The sequence below is a fragment of the Pipistrellus hanaki genome (assembly GCF_964339955.1).
Source record: "Pipistrellus hanaki genome assembly, chromosome: 1".
Lineage (NCBI taxonomy): Eukaryota > Metazoa > Chordata > Mammalia > Chiroptera > Vespertilionidae > Pipistrellus > Pipistrellus hanaki.
In genome coordinates this window covers 203,922,465-203,941,461 of record NC_140503.1, presented here as the reverse complement: position 1 = coordinate 203,941,461, position 18,997 = coordinate 203,922,465, and the positions used below count along the sequence as shown (strand labels likewise).

The 18,997-nt window shown below is 46.5% G+C and overlaps 1 protein-coding gene across 1 annotated transcript; it reads left to right on the top strand.

Moving 5' to 3' along the window:
• Nucleotides 1-1,350: 1,350 nt before the first annotated feature.
• CD38 (CD38 molecule) lies at nt 1,351-17,485 on the top strand. The gene is given in 10 exon segments (XM_084896919.1): nt 1,351-1,404; nt 2,359-2,601; nt 7,278-7,407; nt 9,104-9,142; nt 9,144-9,240; nt 12,456-12,541; nt 13,513-13,586; nt 15,755-15,847; nt 16,200-16,289; nt 16,813-17,485. Coding segments are annotated over 10 exon segments (927 nt in total). The 5' UTR covers nt 1,351-1,387; the 3' UTR covers nt 16,871-17,485.
• Nucleotides 17,486-18,997: the final 1,512 nt, after the last annotated feature.

Below are 18,997 nucleotides of genomic sequence, written 5' to 3'. Positions count from 1 at the left end.
GTGCCAAGGACCCTGAGAGAGGAGGGGTAGGAATGTCTGGGAAAAGCCACTTGGTTAGTCATTGAACCGCCACTCAGCTGCATGCCAGACATTTTCTAAGCACAGCCCATGGAGGATAGAAAGGCACCCCTTTGCACATGCTCACCAAGCAAGTAGGAAGAGCGAACACCGACGGCATGCTTTCCATGGAGCAGGCGTTACACCGACCATGCTGTCAGTATGAACTCACTCCTCATAACAACACCATGCAACGCATACTGGTATTGGCCCCACTGTACATGTGAAGCACAGAGAGGCCAAGTAACTTACCCTACCTCGCCCAGCCATGGGGTGATGGAGCTAAGTCTGAACCCAAACCTTTACCAGGATGCCACTTGGGACCAGGCGTCAGGCCTAGGTGGAGCCTTTGACAGAGGACTGAGCAGGCCTTTGCCACCGCTAAGTGAAATGTAGTGGCAACCATACTTTGGTAAAAACTGCTGTTTGAATTTTAACCCTTCTAGTTTGGCTCCTGTACGTGATTAAAACTCAGGGTACTTACCTCAGCTTCCAGGAGACCTGGAGGCTAAGGCAATTTTCCCTTGCCTGGGACCAGAACCACAGGAGATTGATTCCCACTGACTCAGTAGCTTCAGGGATAGAAACTGTAGATAACCTTTAGAGACTAACCACTGAGCTCTGCTTCGGTGTTATGGCCACATTCCAATGTCCAGCAGGTTGTGACTAGCATCGACCCTGCGGGCTGACCCCAGTCTTTAGAATGTAGTCTTTAGGATTTAAAATTTAGGACAAAGGAAAATTCCTGTGGTTTGAACCTTTAAAAGGGACTGCCTACCCCTGAAACGGTGCAGTCGTGTGGAGACCACCTGTGTGTGATGCTCTCGCGGCTGTCCTGGCCAGTTTTTTTTTTTTTTTTTTCTAAATATATTTTATTGATTTTTCACAGAGAGGAAGAGAGAGGGATAGAGAGTTAGAAACATCGATGAGAGAGAGAGTCATCGATCAGCTGCCTCTTGCACACCCCCTACTGGGGATGTGCCCGCAACTAAGGTACATGCCCTTGACCGGAATCGAACCCGGGGCTCTTCAGTCCCCAAGCCGACGCTCTATCCATTGAGCCAAACCGGTTTCGGCCCTGGCCAGTTTTTATTTCAATAAATCCTTGCCTGCTTTTTTAAAAAATTAATCATCAGCCTCCGGTGGTCTTATTTTGAACCCAGGATTCGACCCCACAACACTAAGTACCAGGAGAGCACTGCTTTGCCGGTAACCGCACTGCTTGTACAAAGGTGCCCGGGCAGGCATCCAGGAAGCAGTGTGGCTAAAGTGCAAAGTTCACGGCTGGCAAAGGGAGCCGGCCTGGAGGGGCAAGAGGATCTGGTGTGTGATGAAGGCATCTGCACAGTAAGTTGAAGGGGGCTGCCTCCCCCTCCCTCTTATTGCTTATGATGAGGGTACGTTTATGATTGAGGATAGCGGAACCAGGAAGAGATAGCATAGAAGAGGCTACCGGAGAGCCAACCCCTGCAGGAAAGAAATGAAAGAAAGAAGTGGAGGTGGAGGCAGGGCTGCTGCCAGCTCCCTGGGAAGCCATAGAAATATGCCAGTGGCAGAACCTCAGTGGCAGGGAATTAACCCTGGAGGAGCCTCCGCTGCCCATGGCTCCCCTGATTGCAAGCCTTGTGGGGTCCCTTGGTGTTTATAGGTGGGGGAGGGAGGAGAGGCAGGGGGTGTCTGGGAATGGCGCAGGGGTGCTCCATGGCACAGGGGTGCTCCATGGTGCAGGGGTGCTCCTGGAGGGTCCTTTGACTTGAGGGCTTTATCTCTCCCCTCAGGCAGGCCTCAGGGGAGGGTTTCAGCAGAACAGTCCTGGTTTCCAGGTGTGCTCCTTCAGTCTCCTGGTTTCTACTGACTGGTTCCAGGCAGGGCAGGGGGTCACGGGCCATCCCAGCGGGCCCTGGTGCCACTTACCTGGCGTTGCTGCTTTTCTGAGGCTGGAGCTGAAATGCCACTGAGGTCTAGTTGCCATCCTGTCTAGGGAGGTGACCTGTAACTGTCAATTGCTCAGCTAGCAGTTCCTCCGTTAACCCCGTCAGGGAATTTCCTAGCTTAGATGACTCTGCCCTGGCTCAAGTCTTTTAAAGTCCTTCAAATCCTCAGTGGGCTGGCCAGCTGGGGAATGAGGGAGGGGCTGGGGTGGGAAAGGAAGCCCAGAAAAGGCCAGTGAGAAGTACTAAAGGGGAAGGTGCAGCTTCTGAAGGGGCAGCTCTCTCCTCCCTCCCTGCCCAGCCCGGCGGGGCACCCCTCTCCTCCCACTCGCCCGGCTGACCCTGCAGCGGCCCCCATGTCCGACCACAGCAGATTCAGCTCCGTGCCCACGGAGGAGGAAGCCGGCGGCTGCCACCTCTCCAGGAAGGTCAAGGTCTGCCTGGGCGTCCTCCTGGGCGTTCTGGTGGCGGTCGCGGTGGTGGCGGGAGTCCTGATGTGGCCCCGCGCGCGCCCGCCCAGAGCGTGGAACGGGACAGGCAGCACCCCGCACTTCTCCGAGATCGTCCTGGGCCGCTGCTTCACCTACACGCAGCTGCTGCGGCCCGAGCTGGGGTGAGCCGTCTGGGCGCCGCGGGGGATGCGCGCGGCTGGGGGTGCGGGGGGCGGAGGGGCTGGGGGCGCTGGGGGGGGGGGGGCGGCTGGGAGCGCAGAAGGGGGCGCGGCTGGGGATGCAGGGGGTCCGGCTAGGTGCGCGGGGGAGCTGTTTGATGGCCCCAACAAAGCATCTTCTGTTTGGGGCGCGCGGAGAGCCCTCTGGCTGGCCATTTCGTGCGCCCCTTGCAGGAGCGGGAGCCAGCTCAGCTGAGAACACTTGGCAGAGATGACCGCCCCGTGGGCAAGGGGCCCAGCGGCCCGGCCGTCCTGACCCTCAGCGCCCTCGGCCCCGCTGCAGGGACAGAAGCCCCCGCAGAAGTGCACGCGGGGCGGGCGGGGAAGGGTGGGGTTTGGTGGCATTTTCTACTCCACCTGGGGTTCCCGTCCTGGTCTGGGACCTGAACGTGCCCCAGAGGCTCCAGGTGGCACCTGCTGAGGCGGCTGGCAGAGCTGCAGAGCTAGGGGTGACGGGATGGCATCCGAAGGGCGAGACTCTGAGATGAGCTTCATTCTTTAATAGAAAACAGCGCCCCCAGGACCCCAGTCCTCTAGGGAACTCATTTAACATATCAATATAAAGCAAAAACGGTAACAACTTGAGCAATTGAGCCTTAATTTAAAGGGAAGGCGAATCAGCTCAGTGAGTCGATGAATCGATGAATCGATGAATCGGTCCAAGCCCTGGAAGGTCCCAGATTCGATTCTGGTCAAGGGCATGTACCAGTAGGGGTGTGCAGGAGGCGGCTGATCAATGCTTCTCTCTCATCGATGTTTATAATTCTCTATCCCTCTCCCTTCCTCTCCGTAAAATATCAGTAAAACATATTAAAAGAAAAATACCTTCACAGAGACATCCAGATGTCTGACCAAATACCTGGGTACCATGGCTTAACCAAGTTGATACATAAAATGAACCATCATTCACATGTTTTAGGTTTTTGTCATGTAGCATCTCACTCCCAGGTACCACTTCCTGTTCTGGCTTTCTATTGCAGCATCGTTCACTGCCTTAAAGTGCAGCGACTTAAAACAATAAGCATTGATGATCTATCATGATTCTGTGGGCTGATGGGGATCAGCTGGATGGTCTTCCTCGTGCTTCATCTGATGTCAGCTGGGGCTCTGGTCATCTGGGGGACTGACTTGGCTGAAACAATTCAAACTGTCACTCCGGATGGAGCCATGGCGCCTGGGCTCAGCTGGGACAGCTGGACCTCTGTTTCTCTTTGCATCATCTCAGGACCCCTCTTCTCCCATGATCTCTCCGTGGTGTAGCTGGATTCCTTCAGAGTTCCTAAACTCCTAAAAGTAGGACCAGCAGGCCTTCTTAAAGCGTTAGACCCATAACTGGCACAAACAGTCACAGGCTGAGCCCAGATTCCAAAGGCATAGAAACAAGCGCCACCCCTCAATGGCGGAGTAACACAGCTCTTGTGGACAGCTTTAACCCTTCATACATGTTTATGCTTGTTTTCTTAATTTCATCTCCTTCTAGTCTTTTTGTTTTGCTGTTACATTGCTCTTTACACTTTATTACCTTTTATTAACTATATTTTAAAATGACAAAAATCTACTATATTCCTCCTGGAATTTTTTTTTAAAATATATTTTATTGATTTTTTACAGAGAGGAAGAGAGAGGGATAGAGAGTTAGAAACATCAATGAGAGAGAAACATTGATCAGCTGCCTCCTGCACACCCCCACTGGGGATGTGCCCACAACAAAGATACATGCCCTTGACTAGACTTGAACCTGGGACCCTTCAGTCCTCAGGCTGACACTCTATCCACTGAGCCAAACCGGTGTCGGCAAGTGTAGGGACTTTTATTGACTGATATATCAAGAAGACCTAAAATAGTGCCTGGAATATAAAAGCAGAAATATTGAGTTGAATTAAATGAATGGTATACAAGCTAGTATGTTAAGAATAATAGACATAAAGAAAGCCATAATGAATATATCTCCTTAATATATTTTTCAATACCATTACTTCCAAAATCCATCAATTTCTATATTGGGCACTTGGATTATTATTTTTGTTTTGTGTTAATAGCTTCTGAGCGTTAGGACTTGATCCTCTTTATCTGTTCCTTTCCCTTGGTTTTCCTTTCCCAATATCTCTTACTCCCTCAAAACCCATTTCCCGCCAGCATTACATGCAGAAAACTCCTCAACCAATCAGTCCTGGCCATCCTATCTGAAGGTTCACACACAGGAGCTGCCTTCTAACCAAGATGGCCCTGGGCCATTTCCCACTTGACCCAACCCTCACCAAAATGGGAGCAAATTTTTAGCCCTGACACTCTGGGGAGTGTCCAGGCAGTAGTCAAGCTCCAGGAAATGTGGGAGAGTGGGGCAGAGCCTACAGGAAGAAATGGGGAGCCAGCACTCAGAGTAAGATGGACCTCCAGGGAGGCACCTCCATGGTGTGGCTTCATTTCCATGAATCTTCTCACCTTGCGGAAAACCAGCCCTCCCCATGAATTGCAGGCATCCATCCTGATGGCTGCCTTCTGTCCAGGGATGGGAGCCAGCCCTTCTATGACAGCTCTCCTCCTTGCTGCCCCAAGTGATGCTAGGGTCCTAGAGGGCAGGGATTGTTCTGTTCACCTCTGCGTCCTTTGCTGCCTGGCACATTGCTCTCAATAGGCGCTTGCTCCATTAAACGCAGGTCCACATCGTGCTGGTTGAAGCAAACATAGAGTGAGACACTTAATCAGAGGAAACTCTTCATCCATTTTACTGTGTCCCTCCCCTCCCCCCCATGATCATTTTTGTGCCCATAGGGACTTTTTCTTCTGACTCCTTTATCTTCATTTCACAATTTATTTTAGTTTCCCTTTCCTCATCTAGCAAGATGTCTTGTGGCCAACTCTTCATTTTTACTTCCCTGTGCCTCTCATTTCAATGATGTTAGCATTTTATTAGCTTTTATCGATAGTCAGTAAGATGTATTAGTGCAAAATGTACAATAAAGCAAACACTTAGTAAACACTTAGTAAAGACTTCCTGGGGGCTTGGTGCTCGGGGTAGGACTGGGAGCTTTGGGGAGAAAGAAAACATAGGTCCTGCTCTCCAAGGTCCTACAGGGGTGCTGGGGTGGACTGGCCTGGAACTTAATGCTGCAGGACAGCGTGATCTGTAACAGCCAATAGCCTACGTAATTGAGAGGGGTCCCAGCGGTTGGGTGGGGTGCTTCTGTGCTGTTAGCTCTCTGCTAGATCCTGTAGGAGTGTGTCAGATACAATCTACTCTACCCTTAGTCTTTTCCATGGATCTCAAACATGTCTAGGGTACTCGATAACTTGCTTATTGTTTAGAGTCTCGCTCTGATAGAATGTAAGCTCCCCCAAGGACTTATATCCCATAAATGTGCCTAGCACATACTAGATTCTCAATAAATATTGTCCAGATTAACGAATTAATAAGTTCTAAGCTTTCCTTTGGCTTGGAGAGTCTTCTGATTTTAATTCTGCTGAGAAAAATCCTAAGTGCCTAGGCAAATCTCATGAATCGCTCATCTCTACCACAAGGTGGCAGTCTTTGCCTTCAATACTGACTCCAGTGGCCTCAAATTTGAGAACTACTTGAGGTAACCTTCCTGTTTTCTTTGGGCCAATACAACCTGCTCTGCAGAACTTGTCAGCAGGAAAATACAACGAATGTGTGCATTTGTCCCTCGAAATCTAAGTGCTTTTAGGATTTAGGGTGTGTGAACTTTCCCTGGAGAACAGCACATTATGTGTGTGATGTTGCTTTACTGACAGGGACTTGAACTATAACTGCTAGTGGGAAGGATGTAGGTTTATAGAGAGAGGACAGCATAGTGTCATGAACCCTGAAGTAGCTGACAACATACCACCTGGATTTAACCACCAAATATATCTGCTTTTCCACCTTAGCATGGATTTCATAGCATAAGACTTTAACCCTTTCTACCTCATCCCTCTTGCCCCATTCATTTTATCCATCACCTGGGAATAACTGTGCCCCATTCTGGTCTTCAACTTATCATGCTGGGAAATGACAACCCCTCTGGGGTCTGAGGGCCTCACTTTTGTTAGGAATAACCTCATTATGAGACAAGGGCATTGAGTTTAAATTTCCTGTGGGAGGCAGCATTGTTTGGAAGAAAGAGCAACATTTAGAATGTAAGGCAGCTCTGTGCTCACTGTTTGGCTTTGGACCTTTGCTCATGCCAGACCCTTGGGCTAGAATGCACTTTTACTCATAGTTTAGTCTCAGTTTACAAGATCTCTCAGGGAGACTGCTCCTGACCAGCCTCTCCCTCGAGAGGTCATCGCTTCTGTATTCTGCTGTCGTCCATCCCCACTGGTGTTCTGCATGTTAATCATCATCTGTACTTACTTTGTTAGCTTACTTGTTTGTGTGCTGCCTGCCTCTCTAACCAGAGCGTGAGCTTCATGAAGGCAGGGACTTTGTGGGGGCAGAACGGTCATGCTCACCCATAAAAATATTGTACAGATTAGACGAGACCCTACATAGGAACTACATGGCATTCAGTAGATGTCTCCTACAAGAGATTTTGGGGGATAGGGTAATTATGCTCCAAAAGTATGTTTGAAATCTAAGTATTCATGCTTCACTCTATTTTCCATGTTTTATCTCACAGACATGCAGACTGCGGACAGATAGGGAAGGCATTCACGAATGCATTTCTTTCCAAGGATCCTTGTCACAGTTCAGAGCAAGACTACCAGCTGCTGCTGAAGCTGACCAATCAAACCATACCCTGCCACTCGGTAACTGGGTCAAGTTCTTGGTTTTAGAACTGAGGCTGAGAGCCGAAGGAAGAGGTCACAGGACCCAAGTTTGACCAGGATGAGGGAGGAGGAAAATCTAGACATAAGAATGTAGGGTTGGATGGCATATATGGAGTTTGTGGGGCTCACGGAAGAACAGGATGTGATTAGGATTTAGGACATTGGAGAGAGAAATGGGATCACCCAGAGAGGAAAGGACACTTGGTTAAAAATCAAGCAATAAATAAATAAATAAATAAATAAATAAATAAATAAATAAAATAAAAACCTAACAGGAAACCCAATCCAAACCAAACAAAAAGAACCCAACTTTAGCCAATTTCAAAACGCTCCCTGACCTCTGGTGATAATGACAACAAAAACAAAACAGCAACAACCAAACAACAACAGCCATGCCAATTTGCACTTGCCATCCCGTGAGACAAGCAGATCTGGTGCCACCACCACCCCCTCCCCTTCACCAGTGAGAAAGTGAATCCTGGAGGTGGGTGACCAGTTGAAATGGCACAGTTTTTGGAGCCTGGGTTTTAGTACTCTGAGTGAATCTTTCCTGAAGTCAGCACGGGCGGTGAAAATTCACCCTGCCCCAGCCATCTTTGTGAAGCCCTTCAGCTGGATGACAGCCTCTCCTTGTCTCAGGGGGTAGAGCTGGAGTCCCTGAGCAGGAGACCTCACTCTGAAGAGCTGCTAGGTGGACAGCCCCTAGGTGGCACTGTTGAATGAGAGTGCACAGGACTGAGCACTTTATTTGCATTGTCTTCAGCTTCCAAGAGCTTCTTACAACTATTCTTACCGTAGTACAGGTGGGGAAAGTGAAGCTTTGGGTGTCCCAGGTCAGACAGTGCATCAGCAATGACACCCTCCACAGCCTCCGAGTCTGAGTGAATAGATTCATGGAGCCGAAGAGCATTCTGATATTTGATTGTTTGTACCTTATAAGAGATCCTGAAAAAACACGCCCTGTGTTTGTTTTCTCCTCCTCTTCCTCCTCCTCCTCCTCCTCCTCCTCCTCCTCCTCCTCCTCCTCCTCCTCCTCCTTCTCCTACTCCTCCTTCTCCTCCTCCTCCCCCTTCATAAGAGAGAATTGGGAAAGGATAGAGGAGGATAGTGAGCTCTTTGAGAAACAACGAACGCTTCTCTCCCAGAACAATGCCTAGACAAAATTGTTTTGCAGACAAATTTAGGAATTTTGTCACTTCCTAGTTTCCTCCAGATGTGGTCTATGTTCAGTATAAGATTTTGATCAATGGCTTTAAGACTTTTTTTTTTTTTTTTTTTTTTTTTTTTTTTTTTTTTTACTGCAACCCAGAAATATGAGCTTATTTTACACTGTGTTCTAGAACACACACACACACACACACACACACACACGTACCTGGAAAGGAGGTTTTTGTTTTGCTTACTAAATTGATCTCAGGAGTAGTTTGGTGATGCCTGGCTGGTGTGGCTCAGTGGTTGAGTATCAACCCCCTGAACCAAGAGGTGCCCAGTTTGATCCCCGGTTTGTGGGCTCTATTCCCAGTTGGGGCATGCAGGAGGCATTGGGGCATTCTCTCCCAATGATGTTTCTATCTATCTCTCTTCCCCTCTCTCTCTCTTAAAAAAAACAAAACACACACACACACACAATAAAAAACATATTTTAAAAATAGTGTTTTGTTTTTTTCTTTCTTAGAGTGTCTTTTGGAGCAAATCAGCTCAGCTAGCGCACCTGGTACACCACGGTGCGGCAGGACATGTTCACGCTGGAGGACACACTGCTAGGCTACATTGCCGACGGCCTCAACTGGTGCGGAGATGCGGGCTCCTATGGTGAGGATGGGGGCCATGGGGATTGTCGGGGGATGGCAGGGTGAAGGAGCCCTGAGCTCTGCCAGGGTTTCTGAAAGGTCAGTGTGGAGGACGGGCCCAGGTACCCACCCTGACACCATTTATGCCCCCAAGGACAACTCAGCCTGATGCAAAATAGTGTCTTTAAAATGTTTTTTTTAAAAAAATTGATATCAGAGAGGAAAGGGGGGGGGGGGAGAGAGAGAGAGAGAGAGAGAGAGAGAGAGAGAGAGAGAGAGAGAGAGAAGAGAGATAGGAGACCAATGATGAGATAAAATCATTAATTGCCTGCCTCCTGCACACCTGTAACTGGGAACCGAGCCTACAACTTGGAAATGTGCCCTGACCGGGAATGGAACTGTGACCTCCTGGTTCTTAGATCGATGATGCTCAACCACTGCGTCCCCAAGGCTGGGCTGAAATAGTGTTTTTTAGACCAACTCATGTGGTCATTCTTTCTTTTCTACCTCCATCACACTCCTGGAGCCCAGCGCGCTAGCACAGTTCTCACTGGGACTGTTCTAACAGCCTCACTGCGCACTCCTCACCCTTTCAGTCAGCCCCGCGGCTACCAAGGATTGTTTCTGTCTCTATTCTAAAGCCTAAATAGCGATTTTTATTTTTTATTTTTGCCTCTGGGGGAAGGCCCAAATTCCTCAGCATGGCCTGCCTCTGTCTTTCCAATGTCTCATCTTCCAGGTTCCCGAACCCATCCCTCCTGCTCTGGTGGTGCTAGCTAACCCATGAGGCGGTTTCACACCCCCGGGCCTTTGCACACACTCTCTTTGCATGGAGCACCTTCCTCTCTCTCATCTGTCTCAGGATCCTACTCATTCTTCAAAATCAACTTTCCCTAATAGTGCTGTACACCACCCCAACCCTGTGGGTCTTTCTCTAATTTATTTGATTGCCAGGTGTCTCTGGCAATAGGGCTTCTGTTTAATTCATCTCTATCCCCAGGACTTAATGCTCCAGTGCTTGTGCTGTCAAATGAACAGGTGAAGAAAATGTGGCATGTGTGTATCCTATATAATAAAGTGGTAACATGCAAATTGACCCTCATGCCCTTGTATAAGATGGTTGCCCCCATGTGGTCAGAGATAGCTGCCACAAGATGGCAGGCAGGGGAGGGCAGTTGCGGGGGGTGAGGGGGGGGACTAGGCCTTCAGGGGAAGGCAGTTGCGGGTGACTGCGCTGGCAGGAGAGGGCAGGTGGGGACAATCAGGCCTGCAGGGAAGGGCAGTTAGGGATGACCAGGCCAGTAGTGGAGGGCAGTTGGGGGAGATCAGGCCAGCAGGGGAGCAGTTAGGTGTCAATCAGGCTAGCAGAGTAGTGGTTAGGAGGTGATCAGGCTGGCAGGCAGGCAAATGGTTGGGAGCTAGTAGTCCTAGATTGTGAGAAGGACTGCCCATTTAGGCCCAATCCCACAGGTATAGGGCCTAAACTGGCAGTCAGACATCCCCTGAGGGGTCCCAGATTGGAGAGAGTGCAGGCTGGACTGAGGGTCACCCCCACAGTGCACGAATTTTGTGGGGACAATCAGGTTGCTAGTATATATAGCAATCTTAGAATAAAGTCATTTTCAACAGCATGGATGAGCCTGGAGGGCATTCTGCTACATAAAATAAGCTAGTCAGAGAAAGTAAAATATCATATGGTATCATTTATATGTGGAATTAAAAAATTGAATTCATAAAAACAGAATAGAAAAGTGGTTGCCAGGGGCAGGGGATGGGGAATATGGACAGGCTGATAAAGGGGTAAAATCTTCCACTTATGAGATGAAGAAGATTTGAGATCTAGTGTACAGCATGGTGAAGATCATGGATAATAATGTAGAAGCATAACTGAAATTTTCTGAAGTAGAACTTATCTGTTCTATTCACAGAGACCCTCACACAGTTAAATGTGTGAGCTAATGGATGTGTTAATTGACTCCAGGTGGGAAATCTTTTCACAATGTACATATGCATATCAAATTGTCGCATTGTACACTTTAAAATCTTACTGTCTATTGTATCTCATGGAGGCTTGAGCCTGTCTTTTTTTTTTTTTAATGTATTTTATTGATTTTCCACAGAGAGGAAGGGAGAGGGATAGAGAGCTAGAAATGTCGATGAGAGAGAAACATTGACCAGCTGCCTCCTGCACACCCCCTATTGGGGATGTTCCTGCAACCAATGTACATGCCCTTGACCAGAATTGAACCTGGGTCCTTTCAGTCCACAGTCTGACGCTATATTCACTGAGCCAAACCAGTTTGGGCGAGTCTATCTTTTTTTTTTTTTTTTTTTTTTTTTTTTTAATATATTTTATTGATTTTTCACAGAGAGGAAGAGAGAGGGATAGAGAGTTAGAAACGTCGATGAGAGAGAATCATCGACCAGCTGCCTCTTGCACACCCCCTACTGGGGATGTGCCTGCAACCAAGGTACATGCCCTTGACCGGAATCGAACCCGGGATCTTTCAGTCCTCAGGCCGACGCTCTATCCACTGAGCCAAACCGGTGCCGGCTTTTTTTTTTTTTTTTTTTTTTTTTTTTAATGTTTTTATTGATTTTTAGAGAGAGAGACAGAATCATTGTTGAGAGAGAATCATCGATTGGCTGCCTTTGGCACCCTCCCTATTGAGTATTGAGTCCACAAATCAGGCTTGTGCCCTGACCAGGAATTGAACCAGTGACCTTTTGGTTCATGGGTTGACACTTAACCACTGAGCAATACTGTCAGGGTAACCTAATCCTGTCTTGATGGTGAGAGTGTAGAAAGACTCTGAGGCCATCTGAGCCTAAGAGAGGAGGAGAGAAAGGCTGTGGGCCAGAGAGTGTTGGCAGGAAGCAGAGGAGTGGCTGGGGAGAACGGCTGAGACCCAGCTTTGTGTCCGATTCCTCTTGCACTCTGGGACAGTGTTGGGGGCTTGTCTCTGTCAGATGAGCTTTCTCAGTTTCCCAGAACGATGACTCAAAGCTGGTCCCCATGTTCCTGTCTGGGGTTTGGAGGGTAAGGTAGGGACTTGGATGGGAGTCAGGGGCACTTAGTTAAATTGGGTCGAGATGTGTTCCATTCTCCATCCTCCATCCTGGCAGCAGTGCCACTGGATAATGGTTCTACTTTGACTGAACAATCAGGAAAGAACGGAGCTTAATTACACCTGTGACTTTCCACTTTAATTATCGTCTCCAAACCATGTCTTTTAGAAATGAACTATCAGTCCTGCCCGCACTGGAGGAAAGACTGCATAAACAACCCCGTGTCTGTGTTCTGGGACACAGTATCCAAAAGAGTGAGTACCAGGTGTGGACTTCGAGAATTTGGGTGACTATTGGGAGACCACAGAGTGGAGAGGCCATCTAGCCAATGGTTGGTTTGGATTCTCTTTGGATCACACACCCTTTGAGGAACAGAAGTTTGGGATTCTTTCCTGATGAAAATGTCCCTGACTTACATTCTAGAAGATTTTCACATACCATTTTAGGATATGCATGGGGGGCACATGGATTCCAGGGGTAGAATCCCTGCTCTTACCCATTTTTTGTTTTGTTTTGGCTTGGCTTTGGCTGCCAGGAATCTCCTGTGTGGTTTAATCCTCTGGCCCAGGTCTTGGCCAATCCTAGATTCCTGGGCCAATCTTAATGATTGGCACCTTCAGAACTTCCTGTGTGCCAGGCACAGTTCTAGGCTTCACATGGATTACAACCTTTCATCCTCATAAGTACCCTCTGAAGAAGGTACCATGAGTATCACACCATTTTACAGATGGGCAAATAGTGCTGCGGGCAAGAAAGCAACGTACTACTAAATGTCCTCAGTGAGTGGCAGGTCTGTGAGTTAATCCTAAATTGCCTGACTCCAGATCCAGAATCTGCCTGGGAAATATTCACCATCTTCCCTGCCACTTTCTCCCTATTTCTGACTTTACCCTAAGCTACCTTTGTGGCTATTTTTCTTATAAGCCACTCCTTTGCATGAAAGTAGACTAGGAAAAATGGGAAAGAAAAGAAAGAAGAAGTAAGGGAAAGAAAAAGAGGGAGAAAGTACAACTATATTACCTAGAATTCTTCAAAATTAAATTCAGACACCGAGGAGCTGGGGCGGTGGGAACTCACACTTGTTAATTGCATAGTTATGACAAGTCCCGAGCCAGGTACCTTCCCAATATCTGATAGCACTGAGGGCTGTTTTGGGTGCAACAGCTGGGGCTTGCTGGTTACGTTTACATGCTGAGGAATTGTGGGCTTCCTTTTTCTCTTTAAGTTTGCCGAAGATGCCTGTGGTGTGGTGCAGGTGGTGCTCAATGGGTCCGTCAGTAACACCTTTGATAAAAACAGGTACTGGGGAGAAGGGTGACAGGAGTTGGGCGAGGGTGGAGGGGAGATAAATGGTGATGGGAGGGAAAGCAGGTACTGATTGCTTTGCATTCTACTTGCAAAGGTTAGCACAGCCTCCTATTAGATAGTTTATCTATAGGAAAATATACTTTTCATGTTTAAGGTTACTCCTGAAGTTTTGGGCCAAAAAAGGTAAACATTTTGTATTGTATGGAGAGGTTTTTCTTTTTAGGTGCAAGTTTCTTTTCCTTGCACTGTGTCCAGCTCCCCCTTGTGGCCTTTTGAAGTCTGATGGAATGTTCTTAGCTCTCTCCTCCATGACACTCTGTGCTGCCCATTTCCTGCCTTTGTTCACGCTGCTCCCCCTCTGACCTCTCCCCCTAGTGCTTCTGCCTATCTGAATCTTCACTGGCCATGAAGATCTGTCCTTAACCCTGTTTCCTCCATGAACAAGTGAGTCCCAGTCCAGAACCACAACTACTGGGAGCATCCCAAGAGAATGATGGCCTCTTGCCCTTCACTATCTCCTGGTCATCAGCGCTTCAGTTAACAGCAGGACTCCAGAGGCCATCCTGTACTGCATATGGGACTTTGTGCAGGGCACTTCCATCTTTGAGCCCCTGTAGTGTGCACCTGCAGAGGTGGTGGTGCTATGAAGATGAACGGAGACAGTGTTTGAAAAACAATGAGCTCTGTGCTGACAGAGAAGATACACAATGAGTATCAGCCATTATTCTTTCATTTAATCCACACCATTGACACCTCAATACCTTCTGCTGCCTTCTATGCTTACAGTTTTCGCCACTTGGATTACCTTTTCAGTCTTCGTTCTCCAATCTGTCCTGGGATAAGGCTGGGTTGAGAAGAGGGACCACTCTAAGGGCTCCAAATTAAGTTCCCTTCTCTCCTGCTTTAATATTTAATTCTATGAAGAAGCATTTGTCCTTTGTCTTCTGCTTTTGACCTTAACCTTATGGGCTTTTAGATGAAAATGCTAACATTCCAGAATTTTATAATCTAGTATGAGGAACCTAAGTATTTGCAATGGTAGTGACAAGTGTCAGAGAATAATGGGAGAGGTTTAGGAGTGGGGTCAGAGCAGGACACCAAGGTTTTTCTTTCTTTTTTTAAAAAAATGTATTTTTATTGATTTCAGAGAGGAAGGGAGAGGGAGAGAGAGATAGAGACATCAATGATGAGAGAGAATCATTGATCAGCTGTCTTTTGCATGCAACTGGGGCATGTGCCCTAGACTGGAATAAAATTCAGGACCCTTCAGTCTACAGGGCAACTCTATCCACTGAGCCAAACCAAATAGGGTGCTAGAGTCTTTCAAAGCTGTGCTACAACTTACCTGAGCATGTGGATTGCCTGGGGCTTGCCCAACTGCAGATTCTGGTCTAGCAGGGGGTGGTGGACTGAGATTCTGCCATTTTAACTAGCTCTCAGGTGATGTCATTGTGTTGGTTTATGACCCAGTCTTGGGAAAGCTACCAGGTTTCCCTGAAAATAAGACATCCTCCGAAAATAAGACCTACTTACAGGTTTCCTTCTGAGTGAAATATAAGGCATCCCCTGAAAATAAGGCCCCCCCCTAGGCTAAACATGAGAGATTTGGTCCACTGATTCTGAAAGAAATGGAGTCACAAGAAATTCACCAGGAAATTCAGGAATTAGATTGTTATGACAATGTTCTGACATGATTGTCATTGAATAAATGAGTAAATTCTTGATACTGTAGGATTCACAATTTGTCTGGTTTGTGTTGACAACTACCATACTACCGTACTGTATACAGGTAATAAATTTCCTTTATTTTCATTTAACAATAAATGTGTACCATATTCTTCTTCATGGAAAAATAAGACATCCCCTGAAAATAAGACCTAGCGCATCTTTGGGAGCAAAAATTAATATAAGACACTGTCTTATTTTCGGGGAAACAGGGTAGTACTAGTACTTAAAGAATCAACATCAATGTTCAGATAAGAAATCTTATTTTGATAATCTTATTCACTGGGGGTCATGCTGAAAGAGTAAAGGCGGCATCAGTCCTAGAGGGTGGGTTCTAACTAATGGCACCCTACCTACTGGATTTTCACAGGAGCTGGGGGTGCCTGATGTATTCAGTTTGGGGTCAACAATGTTCTTTGTCTCTTCTATCTTAGCACTTTTGGACGTGTGGAAATCCATAATTTGCATCCAGGGAAAGTTTCTGTACTAAAAGCCTGGGTGATGCATGACATTGGAGGAGTTTACAGGTATATGTTACCACTTTGTGCCCATATAGTCTCACGTTTACTTTAGGAATCGATCAGCAAAAGAATCCACAGTCTCAAGAATGTATTGAGGAAAGACTGGCTCAGGAAATGATTGGGGCCTTATTCTATATACATTCAGCCCATCCCAACAACCTCTCGATTTTATCTCCATAATAGGTATCTACTTAGTTTGCACCTTACGCTCCCCTGCTAACCTGTGAACTCTCAGAATTGACCTCTGCTTCACCTCTTTATCCCAGGGCTTCGTGCAAGGCCTGCTACCTAGAAGAAAATGACTCAGGAGATATTTGCAAGATCATGTTATTTTAACACTTTCTTCTTTCTTTCCCAGGTACCACACATGCTCGAGTTCCATCATAGATGATTTGAAATTTATTTTAAGAAAGAGGAATATTTCATTTACCTGTGAGGATGACTACAGGTAATTGATTTGCTCTTGAAGTAAAAATAGCCATCTTGCCATCTATAGGCATCTTCCTTGGGCCTTGATGGTGATCTGGAATGGTGACGGACGGTGATCTCTCTTCCTTCCCCTCCGCATCCCCAGCCTAGTCCTTAGGTGTTCCCAGCTAGTGACCTTCTGAAGAAAATGGGTTGCTGCTTGTGCTGTTTCTTGATCATCAGCTGACATTCATAGCCCATGTCTGTGCCATGCCAGAGCCAAACATTCGTTTTCATGTCCATGTATCATCATTAGACATCCCTTCTCAGTATTTATTTTTATGGCTTAACAAGTGAAAGGGAAATAACTAGGCCTCACTTTAAGTCACTCACTCCTAAATGTGAGCTTTCTCCAAGTTGTCACTGCAGGAGAGGAACTTGTGTGGATGCTAAGTGATCAACACCTACCTTTGTTGCTAACAAAGGGGCGTCTTTACTTGATGAATTGAATGGTAGATGTGTTTCTCTGCCTCTAGATCTCCTTTTCTGCTTTCTTGTCACAGGCCTATCAAGTTTCTTCAGTGTGTGAAAAGTCCTGAGGATTCGTCTTGCAGTAAATGAGCCATCAGCACCATGCTTTCCGATCTTTGAGCCCTTGTGGTGTACACAGCTGTGTGTGACTCAGGAGACACGGTGATGGAAAGCTGAGGATTTGGGGGATCTTCTGTCATCATGTCAACACCAGAGATGAAAGCCTTCTCCCCCAAAGTCTTAAAATAGCTTATTATTGGGATAGTTTTTATTTTGTCTATTAACATTCAAGAAAAGATTAATTATTATATAAAATTAGAATGAAATTTTTATGTTTTAATTTTTGTATGATGCTTTTATGTTGTTTATATGTTGGACAGATTATGACTCTCTCTGGAAATACATTTTCCAGAGACTATCAGAAGCTTCCAAGTTCTTCAGGAGGACAATAAAAGTTTGGAAGCCTCTCAGTCAAGAAGAACAACCAAATTTACCCTACAGACTGATCAGGCACAGAAGTCGTTCTTGTCCCGAGGACACTCAGTTTTTCTACCTGTGAAATGGGGTGATGACAGTGGCGACTTCTGGATTGTTTTGAGCATTTGAGCAAGATGCTAGGAGTATAAATATCAGAATTGTGCTTGATACTTAGGAAGAGCTCTATTAAAGTTAGTTTTTTAATTAAAAAATGTTGGAACCGGTTTTTATTCTTGAGGAAATTCCTTGACTGGCCTACTTGTTTAGAAGCTGAGGCCCTGGGAGTAATGGAGAAGGTAAGGTTTGGCCCTCTTGACAATCAGCAGGGTCCGACACACTCTCACAAAGGCTTGAATGGTCTTGGATGGTTAGAACTTTTCCACCTGAGGGGGCTGGACCAGGTATCCTCCTGAAATCTTTAAGAGCTGGCTTCCATCTCAAGATCAACATGGACAATGGTATTAACAGATAACCCCCCCCCCATTTCCTCTTGCCACCAAATCTAAGGATTTAATATTTGTAATTGTCATTCTGCAGCCCACCATGAGTTCAACAACGTCCTTGGCATTGCCGATCCAAGCCCTGCTTGGTGACCAGGGCCCATTACTCTGGTGACAGTAAAGGTGTGCATATCTCCTTAGTAGAATGAAATAAGAAGACACAGTGTGTTGGAAGTACCACTTCACTCCCAGTGTAATCAGCGCACTGAAAGAACATTGGAGAAGGGTGAGGCTGAGAAGGAATGGGGTAGCTAAAACCCAAGCCTTCAATACAAGAACAAATCTCCCTTTGTGAATACTACTTAATCATTCAGTTCAGTTTCCACAGAGTTGCCTTCCAGAGAATTTCCCTGAAGTGGCAGAATAATCAGATCTAAGTTCACTGCTGGAGGAAAAGAGGACCCCTGGGAGCCACTAAGTCTCAGATCACTCTTGGTTGCTCAGCATTAATGACTTTGGCCCATAGAACTCAGAGCTTCTCTAGGCACAGATTGCTTGGACTGGTGAAGTAGGAGGAAGTGGCCATGGGTGTCCTTCCTGCTTTCAGCTTTCAGAATATGGGAAGAGTTATTGGGTCTGTGCTGTCAGACTGGATTGTTTTAAAAATGTGATTTTTTTAAAGTGTCATTCATGATCATTAACATGCCAAATACTTTCCTGTTAAATTAACAAAATAGACATTTCTATAGTAATTTATTACAGAATCATGAAAGAATTATAGAACGTTATTGCTACAGAGCAATAACTCAACCTTGTCTCTTGGCAAGTGAAGATGTGGAGTCTCTCTCTTGGAAGTTCTAGAGGGTAGGTGCTGAGAGGTTGGCAGAAGCTTAAGAGTCAAGATTTTCCTCACTCAATATCTCTCTTTCACATCACAAAGCTTAAGACCCCACAAACAGGAGTGGTGGAGATGACTGGCTCTTGCTTCGTATTTATTATTTTCTTGTTCTTCTTGTTAAATAAACAGTAATCATCAACTCCCCATTGTAAACTAGAAACCTGGTTTCAGGCCCACAGAGCTGAGTCTATAGTAGGGTCTGGCCAATGGGATGAGAGTATTCATCATTCATACAATTGCCTGATTATTTTTAAAGACAGAGACACTGCCCCAATGTTTTCCCTTTCCTTTCTCTTTGCTGAGAAATAATGCAACTCAGTAGTAGCCTGAGACTTGGAGATGAAGCCAGGGCTTGAGGATGGCAAATCTGACTGGTCATAGAGAAGACTTCTTTGTCCCTTC